The sequence below is a fragment of the Lampetra planeri genome, chromosome 65 (genome assembly GCF_965212315.1).
Source record: "Lampetra planeri chromosome 65, kcLamPlan1.2.h2, whole genome shotgun sequence".
Taxonomy (NCBI): domain Eukaryota; kingdom Metazoa; phylum Chordata; class Hyperoartia; order Petromyzontiformes; family Petromyzontidae; genus Lampetra; species Lampetra planeri.
The window spans coordinates 1,933,057-1,952,643 of NC_136171.1; the positions used below are offsets into that span (position 1 = coordinate 1,933,057).

Genomic DNA, 19,587 nt, shown 5'->3' on the forward strand with positions numbered 1-19,587 from the left:
GAATAATCGATTCGTTTTAACGCACTGCGGGCTATGGGATTGGAAATCGATTCAATTAATTAGAAGTTTCGATTCCGATTTCTACGCTCGCGTCTCTTCCGAGATCGGGCGAAAGGCGGCCGTTGACGTCACTCCGTAAGGGTGACATGACGTCATCGCCCGATGCGTGTCTGACGCAATTACGTCACTCACTAAATTATAAACTAAAACTATCTATAGTTTTCTGGTTAGATTTTTGTTGCTATTTATTTTATACCTGATGATTATTGCTTGTGTTGCAATCGAAACGTCGTATTATGCTATTATTTTATTTATTATTTTATCTTTATACGTGACTTTACCGAAAGAATAAAACTAATTTTTTAAATCTTTTTTTAATCTTACCATTGAGCTGCGGAGATTTTTCTCAGAAGCGACCTGGCTATCACAAAGTATGTCCCAACGAAGTGAACTTATCATCATCATCACGTAGAAACGTATAGCAGCTCTAAGGGGCCGTCCATAAATGACGTCACGCGATTTTGGACGATTTTTGACCCCCCCCCCTTCGTCACATGGCGTCACAAAAAGTCAGACACTCCTCGAATATGACGTCACAGAGCTCTGCCCCCCCCCCCCTCAAAATAACACGTTTCTTCGGAGTGGGCAGGTAGGAACTTGGTTGGACAGCGCATTCGTGCACGACAGACAGACAAATAATCCCTGGTGGGGAGTGTGGAACCTGTTGTTCCTACCTGTGTACAAGATAACTTGACTTGAGGTAGCCAGGCAGACAGCCAGGTAGCCAGCCCCCTTAACTATCGGCCCCTCACCCTTGCTTAAGCACCTCCCCTTACCCCCCTCCCTTAGGCCCCTCCCCTGACCCCCCCTCCCTTAGGCCCCTCCTCTGATCCCCCCCTCAGGCCCCTCTCTTGACTCCCCCCTTCCTTAGGCCCCTCCCCTGACCCTCCTCCCTTAGGCACCTCCCCTCTCCGTACCCGGCAGTAGGTCTCCACCAATCAAAGAGCTGTTTGTAAGGTCTCCACCAATCAAAGAGCTGTGTGTATTATATATTTATTTATTCACGACAAACAGACAGACAGTCAGACAGACAGACAGCTAAAAAATAATCCCTGGTGGGCAGTGTGGAACATTGTTCCTCCCTGTAAAACATGCTTCAAATCGCTTTAAACTATTGTCATTATAGTGCGTATTTAATGTGGCGCTGCACTCTGATGTTGTAGGAGAAAACATTTATTAAAACGTCTATTTAATTAAGTATTGGAGGGGGGGTTGGTGGAGGGGTGGTGGAGGGGGTGGAGGGGGGGGTGGTGGAGGGGTGGTGGAGGGGGTGGAGGGGGGGGTGGTGGAGGGGGTGGAGGGGGGGGGTGGAGGGGGGGGTGGAGGGGAGGGGGTGGAGGGGGTGGGGAGGGGGTGGAGGGGGGGGGTGGTGGAGGGGTGAAGGGGCGGGGTGGTGGGGGGGGTGAAGGGGCGGGGTGGTGGGGGGTGAAGGGGCGGGGTGGTGGGGGGGGTGAAGGGGCGGGGTGGTGGGGGGGGGTGAAGGGAAGGGGGGGGTGGAGGGGCGGGTTTCCTGTCTCCTCCTACATCACTTCCGGCCCGCACGGCAAACCCGGAAGAGACTCCCCGTCATGGCTGCCTGGTGGTTGTCGCTGCTTCCGCTGCTGCTGCTGCTGGCGGGTGAGGGAGCAAGGCAGTGGCCGCGTGTCTCTTGAGACCCTCTCTCCCCTCTCTCTCGTTGTCTCTCCCACACCCCGTGTCTCTCAGGCTTCCCCTGTTGTCCATTACCGTGTGTCGACCCACACGGTTTCTCCCCCCCCCCCCCGTGTTATTGCACGGGTTTGCAGCTCCATGCCGGCGTGCAGCGTCTTGTTTGTTTGTGTTTCTCCCTCGTCACGGGACTTCGTGGGGTGAACGTTGAGATGTATAACGGGCACGGGGTGCATACTCTTTGGTTGTTTCGGTAAAGTCACGTGGGTTAAAAACAAAGTGAATTAAATCACGACGTTTCGGGCGCAACGCAAGCAAAGGGGCTATATAGGTAAGAGAGGGGGGGCTCCCCCCCACCCGTCTCTTACCTATATGGCCTCTTGTTGCAGCAGCCCCTTTTGCCCACTTCAGCAATTGTTTCTTGCTGTGGTTGTCCCACCTGATGACGGACGCTTGTGTTGCTCCCGAAACGTCGTGATTTAATTTAATTGGTTTTATTTTCTACCCACGTGACTTTACCGAAAGAACCAAAGAGAATGGATCCCTGCCGTCACGAAAACTTCAAATCAAGATTGTGCACGGGGTGACCAATGAGGTCTGAATTGGTCTGTAATAGGTAGGGCACTGATCAGGAATTGACAGATATATAGTGGTGAGTGTAGTGGTGATTGTCTATTGTGTTTCCCCTTGTGATGGCACTCTGTAGGATAAACTTGAGATTTCTAAGTGCAAGGAGTGACCAATACGGTCTGAATTGGTCTGTAATACGACAGGGCATTGATAAGGGTTTGACAGGTTTGTGTATCTCCCCCCCTGGTGGCGAGATGTGAACTACCTCGCCTGGTACACGGAAGGTCGTGGGTTCGATGCCACGGCCCGGCCCACTACCCAGCCCAGCCGCATCCATTCCATTAGCAACCCTCCTCCCTCCCTGCCTTAGCCCCCAATCGTAACGAGTCTCACCAAGGGCGGTTTGTCACACGATGCGACGCAAGGAAGCACGGAAGACACGGGGAGACGCGGTGAGAGCCAGGGAAAAGGCCCGCGAGACATGTGGGGAGACAGGCGATAGGACAGCAGGACACGGTGATGGTAAGACACGGGGAGAAGGGAGACGCTGGATGCTTGGGTGATGCACGGCGAGAGACGGTGAGACACGGGAGATAAGGGGGAACAGTCATTAAGACACGGCGAGACTTGGGGGAGACAGGGCGCTCGGACAGCGAGACACGGTGAGACACGGGACACAGACACGGTGATAGACATCAAAATACGTGTAAGCCACGGTCAGACACAGGGAGACGGGGGATGCAGGAAAAGACTTGGTGATGTGCAGTGATAGACGGTGAGGCAGTGAGAGGCCACACTATTTCAGTTTCATGTATTTGGTATAGCCCTGTGAGCCATTCGGCTCTTAAATCGGGCGCAACCGCAACAAACAAAAACATGAACAAGAAAACATCTTAAAGTGACTATGCGCAAACAGAAAAATCCAGGAAAAAACAGCAAAAGTCTTCCAGAAAAAGCACCGTATATCAACGCTGTGTGCAAAAATCCCAGTGGGATGCAAGTCAAACAATAACAACCATAACACAATTTAGATTAAAGTTATCAGTCTGAGCTATGTAGCTCCTTTTCAGAAGCGACCTGGCCACACATGATGGCTCAGCGAAGTGGCTTTTCATCATCGTGTGGAAATGTATAGCAGCAGGCAAACACTCCCAAACCCGTGACCTTGATTCTAAATGTGGAGGGGAAATACTGGAGGAACCGGAGAAAACGCGACCACAGGGAAAGGGACATGCAAACTACAACTATACAGCAGGCGTCAGGGTCAGGATCGAACCCACGACCTGCATACCAGGCGAGGGAGTTAACATCTAGCAAATTCGGTGCCCTCCCCCCAACTCATATCAGCCTTTCCCCTCCAGTGCCATTGTTTGACGGCACGCCGCAGTGTTTCGCGTTTGACACCACGTGGAGGGGAGAGGTTAATTGTACAAGTTGGCAGAGTGTGTGTGGAGCGCGGGGCCGCCGGGTGCCTCTTCTGTCCGGCATCCCAGTTAACCCGGAGCATCTGCGGGTCTGTCTCATGACCTCCCGGCAAGACTAGGCTCTAAGAAAAGCTGTCTCGGGTGTGGACCAATCAATTTCAAGGACAGTGCATACATTATCAGAGTTGTGTTTTTTGTTTACATTCCGACCGCAGGTATTGTGGTCAATGCAAACATGACTCCTTGTAAAAAAGGTGTCAGTTTTCTTGCCAGATAAAAGGGTAGAAAACCAATTATCATATTTTGCTACTGGCAAAGGAGGTTCCAATGATGTTACAGTAATCAAGTCGAGGAAGTATGGTGGCTTTTATCAGTTCCAAATGGAACATAGGGGGGAGGCAATGGTTGTGTTGATACAGAAAACCAATATTGAATTTTGTCTTTTTACCAATATAATCAATGTGATCTTGAAAATTCAGTTTTGAATCAAAGATGACCCCAAGATACTTATATATCTTGACTTGCTCTATTTGATAATTATTTAAGGAATGCAATTGGGGAAAAATAACTTCCTGCTTTAGTCCTGGTGAGAAGCATAGCACCTTGGTTTTTGAGGTATTCAGGACTAGTTTCAGAGCAACTAGCTGATGTAGTTTTTTTAAATCACGCTGGAGCTTAGCAATCACGTCATCCGGAGAGCGGCCAGCAGTAATCAATATCGTGTCATCTGCAAACAGATTTACCCTGGAATGATCCAGGTCAGAGCCCAAGTGATTGACACAGAGAGAACAAGAGGGGGCCGAGGATGGAACCCTGCGGAACCCCTTTTGTTATCTTAACACTATCGCCACTCGGGAGACAAAGGTGGCCAGGCGTGGTGCCGGCCACCCACCCCCTTGTGTGCAGTGCCAGCCTTCATAGCTCCTCGCTAACAGCACTTGCCCAAGCAGTCTGTTAAGGCTATACAGGGGATCTTTGTCTCTGACCAAATCGTCCAAAATGCACTTGATCCCGTGATGTTCTGATCTCGTGATGCCTCGTGGACACCAACCAGGGCTGTGCTTGGAGTAGGTTTTTACCCTTTCTGGCAATACAACAGCAGTTGTTAATATGTTCAAACACCAAAAAGATTCCTGTCGGAAGGGCATTGAGTAGTGGCAGTCCACACCTCCCTTTCCCTGGCGACAGACTCCAGCACTACTATACACTATACACTACTATACACTATACACTACTATACACTATACACTACTATACACTATATACACTACTATAAACTACTACACTATACACTACTATACACTACTATACACTACTATACACTATACACACTATACACTACTATACACTATACACTACTATACACTATACACTACTATACACTACTACACTATACACTACTATACACTACTACACTATACACTACTACACTATACACTACTATACACTACTACACTATATACGACTACATTACACTACTACACTATACACTACTACACTATACACTACTATACACTACTACACTATACACTACTATACACTACTACACTATATACTACTACACTATACACTACTATACACTACTATACACTACTATACACTACTACACTATACACTACTACACTATACACTACACTATACACTACTATACACTATACACTACTATACACTACTACACTATATAACACTATACACTACTACACTATGCACTACTACTACACTATACACTACTACACTATACACTACTACACTATACACTACTACACTATACACTACTACACTATACACTACTACACTATACACTACTACACTATACACTACTACACTATACACTACTACACTATACACTACTACACTATACACTACTATACTCTATAACACTATACACTACTACTACACTATACACTACTATACATAGCTATAAACAACTATACATTATACAGTAAAACCTTGGATTGCGAGCATAATTCGTTCCGGAAACGTGTTTGTAATCCAAAGCACTCGTATATCAAAGCACTCATATATCAGTTGTGATCACGTGACGCTCGGCAGACAAAGCGTGTACACGCACTACAGTACTCGTATTGCAAGACCTCGCTCGTTTATCAAATTAATATTTATTTTAAAAAAATTGCTCGTCTTGCAAAACACTCATAGACCAAGTTACTCGCAATCCAAGGTTTTACTGTACACTGCAATACATGACTATAAACTACTTTACACTACAATACATTACTATACACTACTACACTATACATGATTATACACTACACTATACACTACACTATACACTACACTGTACACTACACTGTACACTACACTGTACACTACTACACTATACACTACTACACTATACACTACTACACTATACACTACTACACTATACACTACTACACTATACACTACTACACTATACACTACTACACTATACACTACTACACTATACACTACTACACTATACACTACTACACTATACACTACTACACTATACACTACTACACTATACATGATTATACACACACTGGGCATGGTGCTGGCCACCCACCCCCTTGTGTGCAGTGCAAGCCTTCATAGGTGCTCGCTAACAGCACTTGCCCCAGCAGTCTGTGAAGGCTGTACAGGAGGGTCCTTTACTATTTGGTTCTTTCGGTAAAGTCACTAACTACGTGACTTTCACTACCCACGTGACTTTCACTACCCACGTGACTTTACCGAAAGAACCAAAGAGGATGGATTCCTGCAGTCACGAAAGCTTCAAATCAAGGAGGGCCTTTGTCTTGCAAGCGAGTTTGATTCTGGCTCACGGCCAACACTGGCGATGATGATCTGAGCCTTCCTTAGGTCAGGGGTCTGCAATCTGCGGCTCCTTACTTATTACAGACAAATTCAGACCTTCTTGGTCACCCCGTGCCGCTTATACATGTCAACGTTCATCCTAAAGTCCCACCACAAGGGAGAAACACAAACAAATAGACAAAAAAACACGTCTTGCCCGTCATTGAAACGGCTGTACGCCGTATAGACGGCGTATAGACCTGCAAACTCAATTTCCCTGTGCAAGCATACGGGGTAAACCGCATGGGTTGACAGATATGTAATTGGCACGTTTGTAACGAGTTGGCCACGTTTTGCTTATGTAACAAACCTTTATTGTTCCTGATGACGACCGCTTGTGTTGCGATCGAAACGTCGTGATATTTGTATTATTTTTTTATTCACTTTATTTCTTTTTTTTAATAGTTATAATTTTTTATTTCTATCTACATGACTTTACCGAAAGAACCATATAATATAAACCTTTACTAATTGGCCGTGCCCGGGTGGTGGCGGGTTTAACGACACATTTATATTCACGCTATCCGGCCCAAGAACAAACCTCTATTGTGGATCTTTAAGGACTCCATTGGCGGCCTTTGAAATATTGTGTTTTTTCACCGAATGCGAAAAATATGAACCTCCCTGTTATTTTGGTTGCCGACCCCTGACCATGGAAGGCCAGTTTACCCTGCGCAGGGGTCCGACAACGTACGCTCCGGAGCGGCCCCAGCGGCTCTTCAAGGGACCGCTCCGTGACATTTTTAAAAGCAGCGTCACCGTCCCGTATTCACGATGCATTGCAGCTCTTGAAATATATAGGGTATTTTAGTTTTTTACCGAATTCGAAAACAAAAATGTGGCTCTTCCTGTTATTTTTTGTTTGCCGTGCCCTGCCCTAGGTCGACTCGGCCTAAAATGAGTACCTGGTGCGATGTGTAAACGTGAGCACGAGGGAGATTGAGGCGGCCTGGCACGGTGCTTGCCGCCCCCTCGTGCGCTTTTGCCGCGGCCTGCATAGGCGCTGCCCGCTATCGGCACTTTCCCCAACAGCCTGCTAAGGATACACTTGGGGATGTTTGTCTTCGCAGCATGGGCGCACGGGAACTCTGTGGAACAGAAGATTTACGTGGAGCTGAAGGACACGGCGGCGTGCGTGAGGCTCATGAACGGCACTCACCAGATCGGCTGCCAATGTGAGTCCTGGGCCCAGCCCATTGTGTGTGTTTGTCTCTTAATGTGTGTATGTTAATGTGTGTGTGTGGGGAGCGGTAGTGTAGCGGTTAGCGCGCTGCGCTATGAACCCGGCGCCACGAGTTCGATTCTCGCATACGGCCAACACCAGTGACGATTATCTGAACCGGTCCTGGGCCTCCCCTAGGTCGACTTCGCTTCAAATGAGTACCTGGTGCGATGTGTAAACATCGCCACTTGGCAGACAAAGGCGGCCGGGCGTGATGTTGGCCACCCACCCCCTTCGTGTGCCGTGCCGGCCTTCATAGGTGCTCACTAACAGCACTCAGACTATACAAGAGATCTTTGTCTTTGTGTGTGTGTATATATATATGTGTGTGTGTGTGAACGAATGCGTGTGTGAGTGTGCGGGTGCGGAGGCACAGTGGTTAGCACACTGCGCTACGAACCCGGCGGCCCAAGTTAAATTCCTGCTCACAGCCAACAGTCACTGATATCTAAACCGATCCTGGGCCTCCCCTAGGTTGAATCAGCCTCAACAAATGAGTGCCTGGTGCGGTGTGTAGTAAACATCGGCACTGGGGAGACAAAGCTGGCTCGGCGGACGATGCAGTAGTGGCCACACCACCCCTTTCACTGGTGTGCCGTGCCGGCCCTGATTATAACAGGTGCTACTCGCTAACAGCTACTTTCCCCAGTAGTCTATTAACCTCTGCCGTTCCGAGGTATCTGCAAGTTGCAGGGTGGTGGGTCGTCCCGTTCACCGCCGAATCTTGGAACGCACAAACGGTTCGGCGTTCGTGTCTGTTTAGAGAGAAGAGGCCTCGTAGTAGTAGTAGTGGCTGAGCCGCTGTTTTTAAAAACGCCGTTACTCACATCGCGGAGAACCACAGCGGCACGGCCGCCGCCACTCCACAATAGCCGGCGCCAAACTGGTGCCACACGCGCCCCCCCCACCCCGCACAGCCTTGTGGGAGCCTCGGTACCGATGAAGTTATTTGATTTCAGTTTTTCTTCCGGTTCCGTTTCGACGAGACACGCGGTACGCACGTGTACGTCCCAAGAAAAACTGATGATGTACAAGTCCGTCATCGGAACACGAAGGTGTTAATTTGACAGGTGCTGCTCATGAACATCACTTGCTTGGACGGTCTTTTAAAGGTTGTGGGGGTTGTGGGGATTATCTTTGTCATTGTCAGCGTCTGTGGGCGGTGACACGGGCGTGCTGCACCTGGTGTCGGGCGCGGAAGACCTGGCGTGGGTTCTGAAGGACGGACCCCACTCGCCCTACATGGCTCTGCTGGACAACTACATGTTCTCCAGGTTCGCTGTCCTTCCCGTTCGCTCGCTCGTTGTCATCATCGCAGCATCGCCCCCTTGTCGTCGCGTCTCGGAAGCTAAAACCAAGCAGGGTTGAGCCTGGACAGCGTGACGGGAAGAGGGAAAGAAGATGGAAAGGGAACTGATCGATGATTTGGTGGGACGCAGCTAAACAGTTGGAACTGACGCCATGAAAGAGACAAGGGAGAATGGAAAGCTTCTGTCAGGGGCGTCAACCTTCAAGTCTAAAGGATGACAACAACAACGCCAACAACTTTGTATGTTGAACTTCTTTCGCACCATACGTAGCCAACCACGCTAATTGGACGTACGGGGAGGACAACAAACGCAACACAAGAAGAAGTTCTAAAGAAATGACTTTGTCAATCTAGATCAGGGGTGGGGAACCTTTTTTCTGCCAAGGGCCATTTGGATATTTATAGCATCATTCGCGGGCCACACAATTATCAACTTAAAAATTTGCCTGTTATATTTGGTCAAACATTTAATTAACTCACCCCTAATGTGATGGCTGGAACTGCTTCTCTTTGGCGAGGTGTGTGACGTTAGCTGGTGTTGATGATGTTGCGATGAAAAAAGCTCCTAGATTTATTGAATTTCGAGTCCCGCCTGCGCTTGCCTTGGCAGGGCCAGACCAAATGATTTTGCGGGCCTTGTACGGCCCGCGGGCCGGACGTTCCCCACCCCTGATCTAGATGATAATTTAAAAGCGCATAGCTGCAGTGGCTTCCTAATATTGCAAGAAGAGCATTCCAGACGGCCGCAGAAGCGCATCTGAATTAAGCTTTTTTTGATTTTACCAGGTAGCCCACTGAGCTCTATAGCTTTTTTTCAGAAGTGACCTGGCCACAAATGATAGCTCAACGAAGTGTCTTATCATCGTCATCATGTGGACATTTATAACAGTAGCCAAAAACTCTAAACGCATGTCTCTAAATGTGGAGTGAAAACTGGAGGACCTGGAGAAAAATCCAAACGCCACTGGGAGAGAGACACACAATCTCTAAATATTTGGGAGTCAGGGTTGGGGTTGAACCCACGATTTCCTGTATACCAGGCGAGAGAGTTAACATCTCCCCATCGTGGCACTCCCTTGGAGAGGAGGGAGTGGCTGGGATGCGAGGTTGGAGGATTAGGTGCAACGCCATGGATGGCTTTGAAGGGGAGGATAAAGGATCCTGTACATTAATCCGTGTGTGCGTCTCTGTAGATTTTTAATGTAACAGCTCCAGACATGCCACTGTAGAGGCTTTTTTTTTCCTTGCGCACACAAAACTACGACTCGGTAGCACAGGAGATAACGCAGACTGTCTAGCGACGACGCCTGCCTAGATAGCCGGTTGACTATCCAGCGATGACGACAGAGATGACAGCCAGGACCCCGATCCCCCACGACAGCCCAGAACCCCGCTTGTTTATTCCCCCAGCTTGGCCATGCCCTGCGCTTGGCCACGCCCCTCTTCTCGAACTCTCTCGCGGGTTCTAGGAGCTTCCAGATAGATCCCCTCTGACCCTTAGCCTAGTTATCCCCCCTTGTGGTCGCTCGTCCTGTACACTGTCTTCTGTTGTTCCTATACTGTTCCCACCCCCGTAATTACCACTTGTGGCCCCTAGTGGGCGCACTCTCTACGTGTTGTAGAGTGAAGGAGGACGCGGAGGCAGGCTTGAGGTCAGGGCTCGCGTTGAAGGTTTATTAGGGTTAATAAGGAGGGGTAGACACTTCACCAGGGATCCCGGGGTCCTTCCACAGTGACCCTGTACTCTGTCTGTTCCTAGCCCCGCTAGCTGCCGGCTCTCTCCAGACTCTCTACCCTACCCCTGGTTCCTGCCTCAACCGTCTACCGTCCCGGGCTTCTACAGTGACCCCGTATTTCTCACCGGGTCGTCTCTAAGCATCTCCCCACGACATTACGTCACTGCCCCGGAAGGCGCGCATGATGTCACTTCCTGTGACATCACTGCCCCGGAAGGCGCGCATGACGTCACTTCCTGTGATGTCATCGCCCCGGAAGGCGCGCATGACGTCACTTCCTGCGACGTCATTGTCCCGGAAGGCGCGCATGACGTCACTTCCTGTGACGTCATCGCATAGGAAGGCGCGCATGGCCTGATGTCCCTGTACTACTCCTCTACATATTTATAAAGGTGGGGAGCGGGACTGCTCCTGAGCTTCTCCTTGGTCGACTCAGCCTTCAATGAGTACCTGGTGCGGTCTCTGATTCATTGCCACTGGGGAGACAAAGGAGGCCGGCTGGGCGTGGTGCTGGCCACCCACCCCGTCGTGTGTCGTAGGCGCTACTCGCTAACAGCACTATAAGTTGGGATCTTTGTGATCTCCATGTCCGCAGGGAGACCATGATGCAGCTGAAGGTGGCGCGTGGCCGTGTGGCCGGCGTCGTGGTGATGCTGCACCAGCAGGAGGTGCCGCCCATGGCTCCCGTCAACTTCTCCCACGACCTCTCCTGCCCCAACGACAAATTCGGTGAGGAGTTGGTGGGGGGGTGGAGGTCTTACGTCAGCAGTGTGCCAGTCACGATCGCCATATGTCAGCGATGTGCCAGTGTCTGTGTCTCTATAGGAGTGTACAGGGATTCTGTGTCTCCCTGTGTCTCCCTGTGTCTCTGTAGGACTGTACAGGGACTCTGTGTCTCCCTGTGTCTCTGTGTCCGTAGGAGTGTCTCTGTGTCTCTGTGTCTCTAGGAGTGTCTCTGTGTCTCTGTCTCCCTGTGTCTCTAGGAGTGTACATGGACTGTGTCTCTGTGTCTCTGTGTCTCTGTGTCTCTGTGTCTCTGTAGAAGTGTACAGGGATTCTTTGTCTCTGTGTCTCTGTGTCTCCCTGTGTAGGAGTGTATGAGGACACGGATTACGCCCACTGCCGCCGCGCCGTGTGGAACCCGTCCGGTTCCGGCCTGGCTCTCGAGGACTTTGGCTTCCCGGTCTTCTTGCTGCGCGACGCCAACGAGACCAGCGCCGTCCTGCAGGTGTCCGCAACGCACGGCCCTCCACCCCCCCACCCCGGAGGATTCTGACCACCACCACCACCACCCCACCACCACCCCACCACCACCACCACCACCCCACCACCACCCCACCACCACCACCACCCCACCACCACCCCACCACCACACCACCACCACCGGTTGCGGCGGCGCACTCTGCACGTCGCCTGTAATCCTCCTCGCGCTGTGGGGGCGGCGAGGGTTGGCAGATCACGCAAATGTCGTGGAAACCTCCCTTCTCGCCCGTGGGCGGTGGGCGTTGAGGAGGAGTCTCTCCCTCCCGCCCCCCCCCGTAACCCCCCTGGCTCGCCAGGAGAAGTCGTCGTGCTCCAAGTGTGCGTGGACTAATCTCACGCGTCGCCTACGGCTCCTGTTGATCCCCTTCTCTCCCCGTGTCCTCCCCCCCATGTGGTTCCGCACTCATTCTCATGCGCGTCTCCACGTGCCTGCCCCACCGTCTACTCCTATTCCTCCTCCCCGGGTCTCCGGTCTCGTCCCCGGGTCTCACCGCTCCTTCTCCCCCCCCCCGCCCCCCCCTCACCTCCCCTCTCTTCCCGATGCCCCCCCCCCTCCCCTACCCCGCCCCAGTGCGTGAGGGATCACAATGTGCCAATCAACGCGACGTCGAAGGTGGTGGAGTACCCTCTGTGCGCGATTCAGCTCAAGTCTCACATGCACGGGGTGCGCGACACCGTGACCTGCATGCGCCGCTCTAATCTCTTCAACAACCTCAACCCTGGTGGGCGACGCGAGTGGAGCGAGCGGATAGAGCGAGTGGAATGAGGGACCCATGGGCTTACTTAGAAACCAACGCACTCACTTAGAGACCCATAGACTTGTTTAGAGACCCATAGACTCATGATGTAGAGACTAACATAGTCACGTAGATACCCCGAGACTCTAGTACAAATGTAGACACATAGAGACCCATAGACTATCATAGAGACCCATAGACTATCATAGAGACCCATAGACTATCATAGAGACCCATAGACTATCATAGAGACCCATAGACTATCATAGAGACCCATAGACTATCATAGAGACCCATAGACTATCATAGAGACCCATAGACTATCATAGAGACCCATAGACTATCATAGAGACCCATAGACTATCATAGAGACCCATAGACTATCATAGAGACCCATAGACTATCATAGAGACCCATAGACTATCATAGAGACCCATAGACTATCATAGAGACCCATAGACTTGTTTAGAGACCCATAGACTCATGATGTAGAGACTTACATAGGCACATAGATACCACGAGACTCTAGTACAAATGTAGACACATAGAGACCTATAGACTCATTTAGAGACCCATAGACTTATCATAAAGACCCGTAGACTAATGTTCAGATTCACAGACACACACAGAGACCCATCGACTCATGTCTAGACTTACAGAGTCACCGAAAGATGCATAGACTCATGTACAGACCCACAGATTCACATGAAGATCCATATACTCATTTAGAGACCCACAGACTCGCATGGAGATGCACAGACTCGTGTACAAATGTACAGACTCAAATGGAGACTCGTAGACTTATGTCAATGCTAACAGTTACCGGGAGATGCAGAGACACGTTTACAGATGCACAGTCTCACATGGAGACCCGTAGACTCGTGCAGACACCCACAGACTCGCAGAGACGCATAGACTCATGTACAATTGTACAAACACACATAGAGATCCAGAGACTCATTTAGAAACCCACGGACTCGCATAGTGACCCATAGACTCACATAGTGACCCATAGACTCGTGTACAATTGTACAGACTCGCATAGAGATCCAGAGACTCGTTTAGAAACCCACCGACTCGCATAGTGACCCATAGACTCATGTACAACTTTACAGACTTGTATAGAGACCCAAAGACTCATTTAGAGATGCGCGGACTCATATAGTGACTCATAGACTCATGTACAACTTTACAGACTTGCATAGAGACCCAAAGACTCATTTAGAGACCAACGGAATCACATAGTGACCCCCATAGACTTATGTGCAAATGTACAGACTCATAGACTCATTTAGAGACCCACGGACTCGCATATAGACCCAGAGACTCATTTTGAGACCCACGGACTCACATAGTGACCAATAAAACTCATGTACAGATGCATAGACTCACATTGAGACCCATAGACTCATATAGAGACCCACGGACTCGCATAGAGACCCAGAGACTAATTTAGAGACCCACGGACTCGCATAGAGACCGACAGACTCGCATAGACCCACAGTTTCACACCATCCGTGAGTGATCCACCGACCCTCGTTGCTGCTGCTGCTGCTGCTGCGCTGGATCACAGCTGCCACGTGCAGCAGCGTAGCCACCACAGATGCCGCCCATGGGATGATGGCCCCCGCACCTCCGATTGACACAACGGCAACGGAAAGTGAGAGCCCTTCCAAGTTGTGACGTCTACCTTGGAGATGGAGCGATGGGTCATGAGCTTCTGTGGCTTGAGCGAGATTGAGCGTGGCATCGCAGGGCCGTTGAGAAGACGCTCATGGCGTGGGAATGAAGTGATTGGGCAGTTGATGGAATGTGGATGATGCACGTGTGTGTGTTGAACTTCTTTCACGCCATACGTAGCCAAACCACGGGGAAGGACAACAGACTAAACACAAAAAGCAGTTCTAAGGAAGTTGGTTTTCAATTTCGTTTCGTGGTGTAATGTAATGGATAGCAATGTAGTGTAGTGTATGTTGAACTTATTTTGCACCGTACGTGGCAAACCATACTAATCAATGGTACGGGGAAAGGACAACAAACTAAATACGAAAAGCAGTTCTTAGGAAGTGAGTTTTCAATCGAGATGATTCCAATGTGCGTAGCGCCAGTGGCTTTCTAATATCGGAAGGAAGAGCATTCCAGACGGCCGCAGAAGCACACCTGAAAGCACGAGATGCGATACGTTGATGTTGCTTATGATAATGCTGATGATGCTTGTGGTGGTGATGATGATTATGATGCTGCTGATGATGATGATGATGCTGCTGCTGATGATTCTGATGATGATTCTGCTGCTGATGATGATGATTCTGCTGCTGATGATGATGATTCTGCTGCTGATGATGATGATTCTGCTGCTGATGATAATGATTCTGCTGCTGCTGATGAAGATGCTGATGAAGATGCTGCTGATGCTTGTGGTGGTGGTGATGATGAAGATGCTGCTGCTGATAATGATGAAGATGCTGCTGCTGATGAAGATGCTGCTGATGCTTGTGGTGCTGATGATGATGAAGATGCTGATGATGCTTGTGGTGGTGGTGATGATAATGCTGCTGATGAAGATGCTGCTGATGCTTTGTGTGGCGTGTAGAGTTGGTGTGTGATTCACTGGGCGACTATAACGTGCTGGGGGTTCTGCAACCGATCAACCAATCGATGAAGGGCAAACCGGACAAGGATATCATCATAGCAGCTGCACGGGTGAGATGCGGCACCCCAATATACACACCGCTATGTTTACACACCACTACAAAGACATGAATCCATTATAGCCATCAACAGACTGTTGGGGCAAGGGCTGTTAGTGAGTAGCAGCACCTATGAAGGGCGGCACAGCACACGAGGGGGTGGGTGGCCAGCACCACGCCTGGCCACCTTTGTCTCCCCAGTGCTAGCGATGTTCACTACACACCGCTATGTTTACACCCTACTACACACACCGCTATGTTTACACACTACTACACACCGCTATGTTTACACTACTACTACACACACCGCTATGTTTACACACTACTGCACACCGCTATGTTTACACTACTACTACACACACCGCTATGTTTACACACTACTACACACCGCTATGTTTACACTACTACTACACACACCGCTATGTTTACACACTACTACACACACCGCTACACCAGGTACTCAGTTGAGGCTCGGGGAGGCCCAAGGACCGATTCAGATAATCATCGCTGGTGCTACACCACGTGCTACACTCACTGCTGCACCCGCACTCGACGCTCACCTCCTGTGGACCTCGTGCTGGTGTGCAGCTGGACAGCCGCTCGTTCTTCTGGAACGTGACGTCGGGCGCCGACAGCGCCGCCTCCGGCTTCGTCACGCTGCTGGCGGCCGCGGAGGCCCTCGCCGCGCTGGGCAACGCGTCGCGCTCACTGCCACGCAACGTCCTGTTCCTGTTCCTGCAGGGGGTGCGGCACCACCACCACCATCATCACCACCACACACACACAGCCACATCGCCACCATCATCACCACCACACGCACACAGTCACATCGCCACCACCGCCACAACCACACGCACACAGTCACATCACCACTGTCACCACCACCGCCACAACCACACGCACACAGTCACATCACCACTGTCACCACCACCGCCGCAACCACACGCACACTCCACCACCGCCGTCACCATCACCTCAACCACACGCACACTCCGTCGTCGTCACCGCCGCCGCCACCACACGCACACAGTCACATCGCCACCGTCATCACCACACGCACACAATCACATCACCACCGCTGTCACCACTGTCATCGCAACAACGCGCACAGTCGCACCGCCGCTGTCGTCACCGCAACCGCACGATATACACACGGTCTGTGCGTGTGTGTGTTTCGGTGTGTGTGTATTTCCGTGTGTGTGTGTTTCGGTGTGTGTGTGTCGACGTGTGGAGTGGCTGTTGTGACCACGTGCCCCCCCTTCCGCCCCCCCCCCCCGCCCCCCTACCGTGTACAGGAGGCGTTTGATTACATTGGCAGCTCGCGTTTTGTGTACGACATCATGCGCAACAAGTCGTTCCTGTCCCTGGACAGCATCCACTCCTTCCTCGAGATCAGCCAGGTGCAGCAGACTCCCACACGCAGCAGACGAAGGTCCCACACGCAGCAGGCGAAGGTCCCACGTGCAGCCTCCGGCAGGCTGTGTGGGTTATCAACGTGCGGCGATTCGTAGCGAATTCTCTAAACACAACGTTTAACGACATCGCAGCGATACGCTTCAGGCAGGCCGCCATCGTTTCAATGGGTAGCAAGTGGTAGTAGTGGTGGTAGTTGTTGACGTGGTTGTTGTTGCGGTTGACGTGGTGGTTGTGGTTGACGTGGTTATGGTGGTGGTTGTTGTTGTGGTTGTTGTTGTTGACGTGGTTGTTGCGGTTGACGTGGTGGTTGTGGTTGACGTGGTTATGGTGGTGGTTGTTGTTGTGGTTGTTGTTGTGGTTGTTGTTGACGTGGTTGTTGTGGTTATGGTTGTTGTGGTTGTTGTGGTTGTTGTTGACGTGGTTTTTGTGGTTATGATGGTTCTGGTTGTTGTGGTGGTTGTTGACGTGGTTGTTGTGGTTATGGTGGTTATGATGGTTGTGGTTGTTGTGGTGGTTGTTGACGTGGTTGTTGTGGTTATGGTGGTTATGATGCTTTTGGTTGTTGTGGTGGTTGTTGACGTGGTTGTTGTGGTGGTTGTTGACGTGGTTGACGTGGTAGTTGTGGCTGTGGTGGTTGTTGACGTGGTTGTTGTGGTGGTAGTTGATGTGGTTGTTGTAGTGGTTGTGGTTGTTGACGTGCTTGTTTTGGTTGTGGTGGTTGTTGACGTGGTTGTTGTGGTGGTTGTTGACGTGGTTGTTGTGGTTGACGTGGTAGTTGTGGCTGTGGTGGTTGTTGACGTGGTTGTTTTGGTTATGGTGGTTGTTGACGTGGTTGTTGTGGTGGTTGTTGACGTGGTTGTTGTGGTGGTTGTGGTGGTTGTTGTGGTGGTTGTTGACGTGGTTGTGGTGGTGGTTGTGGTTGTCTAGGTGGGGCTGCGTGACGGAGCCACGGTGTGGGCGCACAGCGACCCCATCTCTCGGCAGGTTCCCCAAGTCAACGAATCCGTACGAGCAACTCACCACTCACTCACTCACCACTCACTCATTCACCACTCACTCATTCACCACTCACTCATTCACCACTCACTCATCACTCACCACTCACTCACTCACTCACCACTCACTCACTCACCACTCACTCATTCACCACTCACTCATTCACCACTCACTCATTCACCACTCACTCATCACTCACCACTCACTCACTCACCACTCACTCACTCACCACTCACTCATTCACCACTCACTCATTCACCACTCACTCACTCACTCACCACTCACTCACCACTCACTACTCACTCATTCACCACTCACTCATTCACCACTCACTCACTCACTCACCACTCACTCACTACTCACTCACCACTCACTCACCACTCATTCACCACTCACTCACTCACTCACCACTCACTCACCACTCACTCACCACTCACTCACCACTCACTCATTCACCACTCACTCACCACTCACTCATTCACCACTCATTCACCACTCACTCATTCATCACTCACTCATTCATCACTCACTCACTCACTCACCACTCACTCACCACTCACTCACTACTCACTACTCACTACTCTCACCACTCACTCAACACTCACTCACTCACTCGCCAATCACTCACTCACTCGCCACTCACTCACCACTCGCTCACTCACTCACCACTCATTCACCCACCCACTCACCACTCACTCTCACCACTCACTCACTACTCTCACCACTCTCACCACTCACTCAACACTCACCACTCACTCACCTCTCACTCTCACCACTCACTCACTCACCACTTACTCTCACCACTCACTCACTACTCTCACCACTCTCACCACTCATTCACCACTAACCACTCTCTCACCACTCACTCTCACCACTCGCTCTCACCACTCGCTCTCACCACTCGCTCTCACCACTCGCTCACTACTGTCACCACTCACTCAACAATCGCTCAACACTCACTCACTCACCACTAACCGCTCGCTCACCATTCACTTACTCGCCACTCATTCACTCACTCGCCACTAACTCTCACCACTCACTCTCACCACTCACTCATCATTCACTCACCACTCATCCACACTCACCATTCACTCTCATCACTCACTCACCACTCGCTCACTCACCACGTGCCCATTTGCTCATTCGCTCACTCTCGCACCACTCGCCAATCACTCACCACTCACTCACCACTCGTTCACTCAACCACTCGCTCACCACTCACTCTCACCACTAATTTTCTCTTAACACTCACTCACCACTCGCTCACTCACCACTCACTCACTTCATCACTCACACCAATCACTCACTCTCACCACTCACTCTCACCACTCACTCTCACCACTCACTCACGACTCACTCACCACTTACTCACTCACCACTCACTCGCACCAATCACTCACCACTCACTCACTCTCACCACTCACTCTCACCACTCACGCGCACCACTGACTCACATCACTCACGCATACTCACTCACACTCACTCACACTCTCTCTTGCCACTCCTTCACTCACTCACACCCCAGGTGCCATGGGTGGACTGACTGAGATGACTGGCAGATGCAACACCTGTGCCAGGCTAGGTGCAGGAGGTTACAGTACAGACCCAGGTGCCATGGGTTGACTGACTGAGATGACTGGCAGATGCACCACCTGTGCCACCCACTGTGCCAGGCTAGGTGC

The 19,587-nt window shown here is 50.7% G+C and overlaps 1 protein-coding gene across 1 annotated transcript in view; it reads left to right on the forward strand.

The window, feature by feature from the left end:
* Window positions 1-1,578: 1,578 nt before the first annotated feature.
* Window positions 1,579-19,587, forward strand: part of NCSTN (nicastrin) — a 30,492-nt gene continuing 12,483 nt past the window's right edge. The window contains exons 1-10 of the mRNA XM_078619815.1: window positions 1,579-1,677; window positions 7,607-7,711; window positions 8,909-9,032; window positions 11,399-11,532; window positions 11,895-12,031; window positions 12,638-12,788; window positions 15,397-15,506; window positions 16,082-16,237; window positions 16,789-16,893; window positions 17,837-17,914. Coding sequence (XP_078475941.1) covers window positions 1,629-1,677; window positions 7,607-7,711; window positions 8,909-9,032; window positions 11,399-11,532; window positions 11,895-12,031; window positions 12,638-12,788; window positions 15,397-15,506; window positions 16,082-16,237; window positions 16,789-16,893; window positions 17,837-17,914 — 1,149 coding nt within the window. The 5' untranslated portion in view covers window positions 1,579-1,628. The remainder of the gene's footprint in view (window positions 1,678-7,606; window positions 7,712-8,908; window positions 9,033-11,398; window positions 11,533-11,894; window positions 12,032-12,637; window positions 12,789-15,396; window positions 15,507-16,081; window positions 16,238-16,788; window positions 16,894-17,836; window positions 17,915-19,587) is intronic.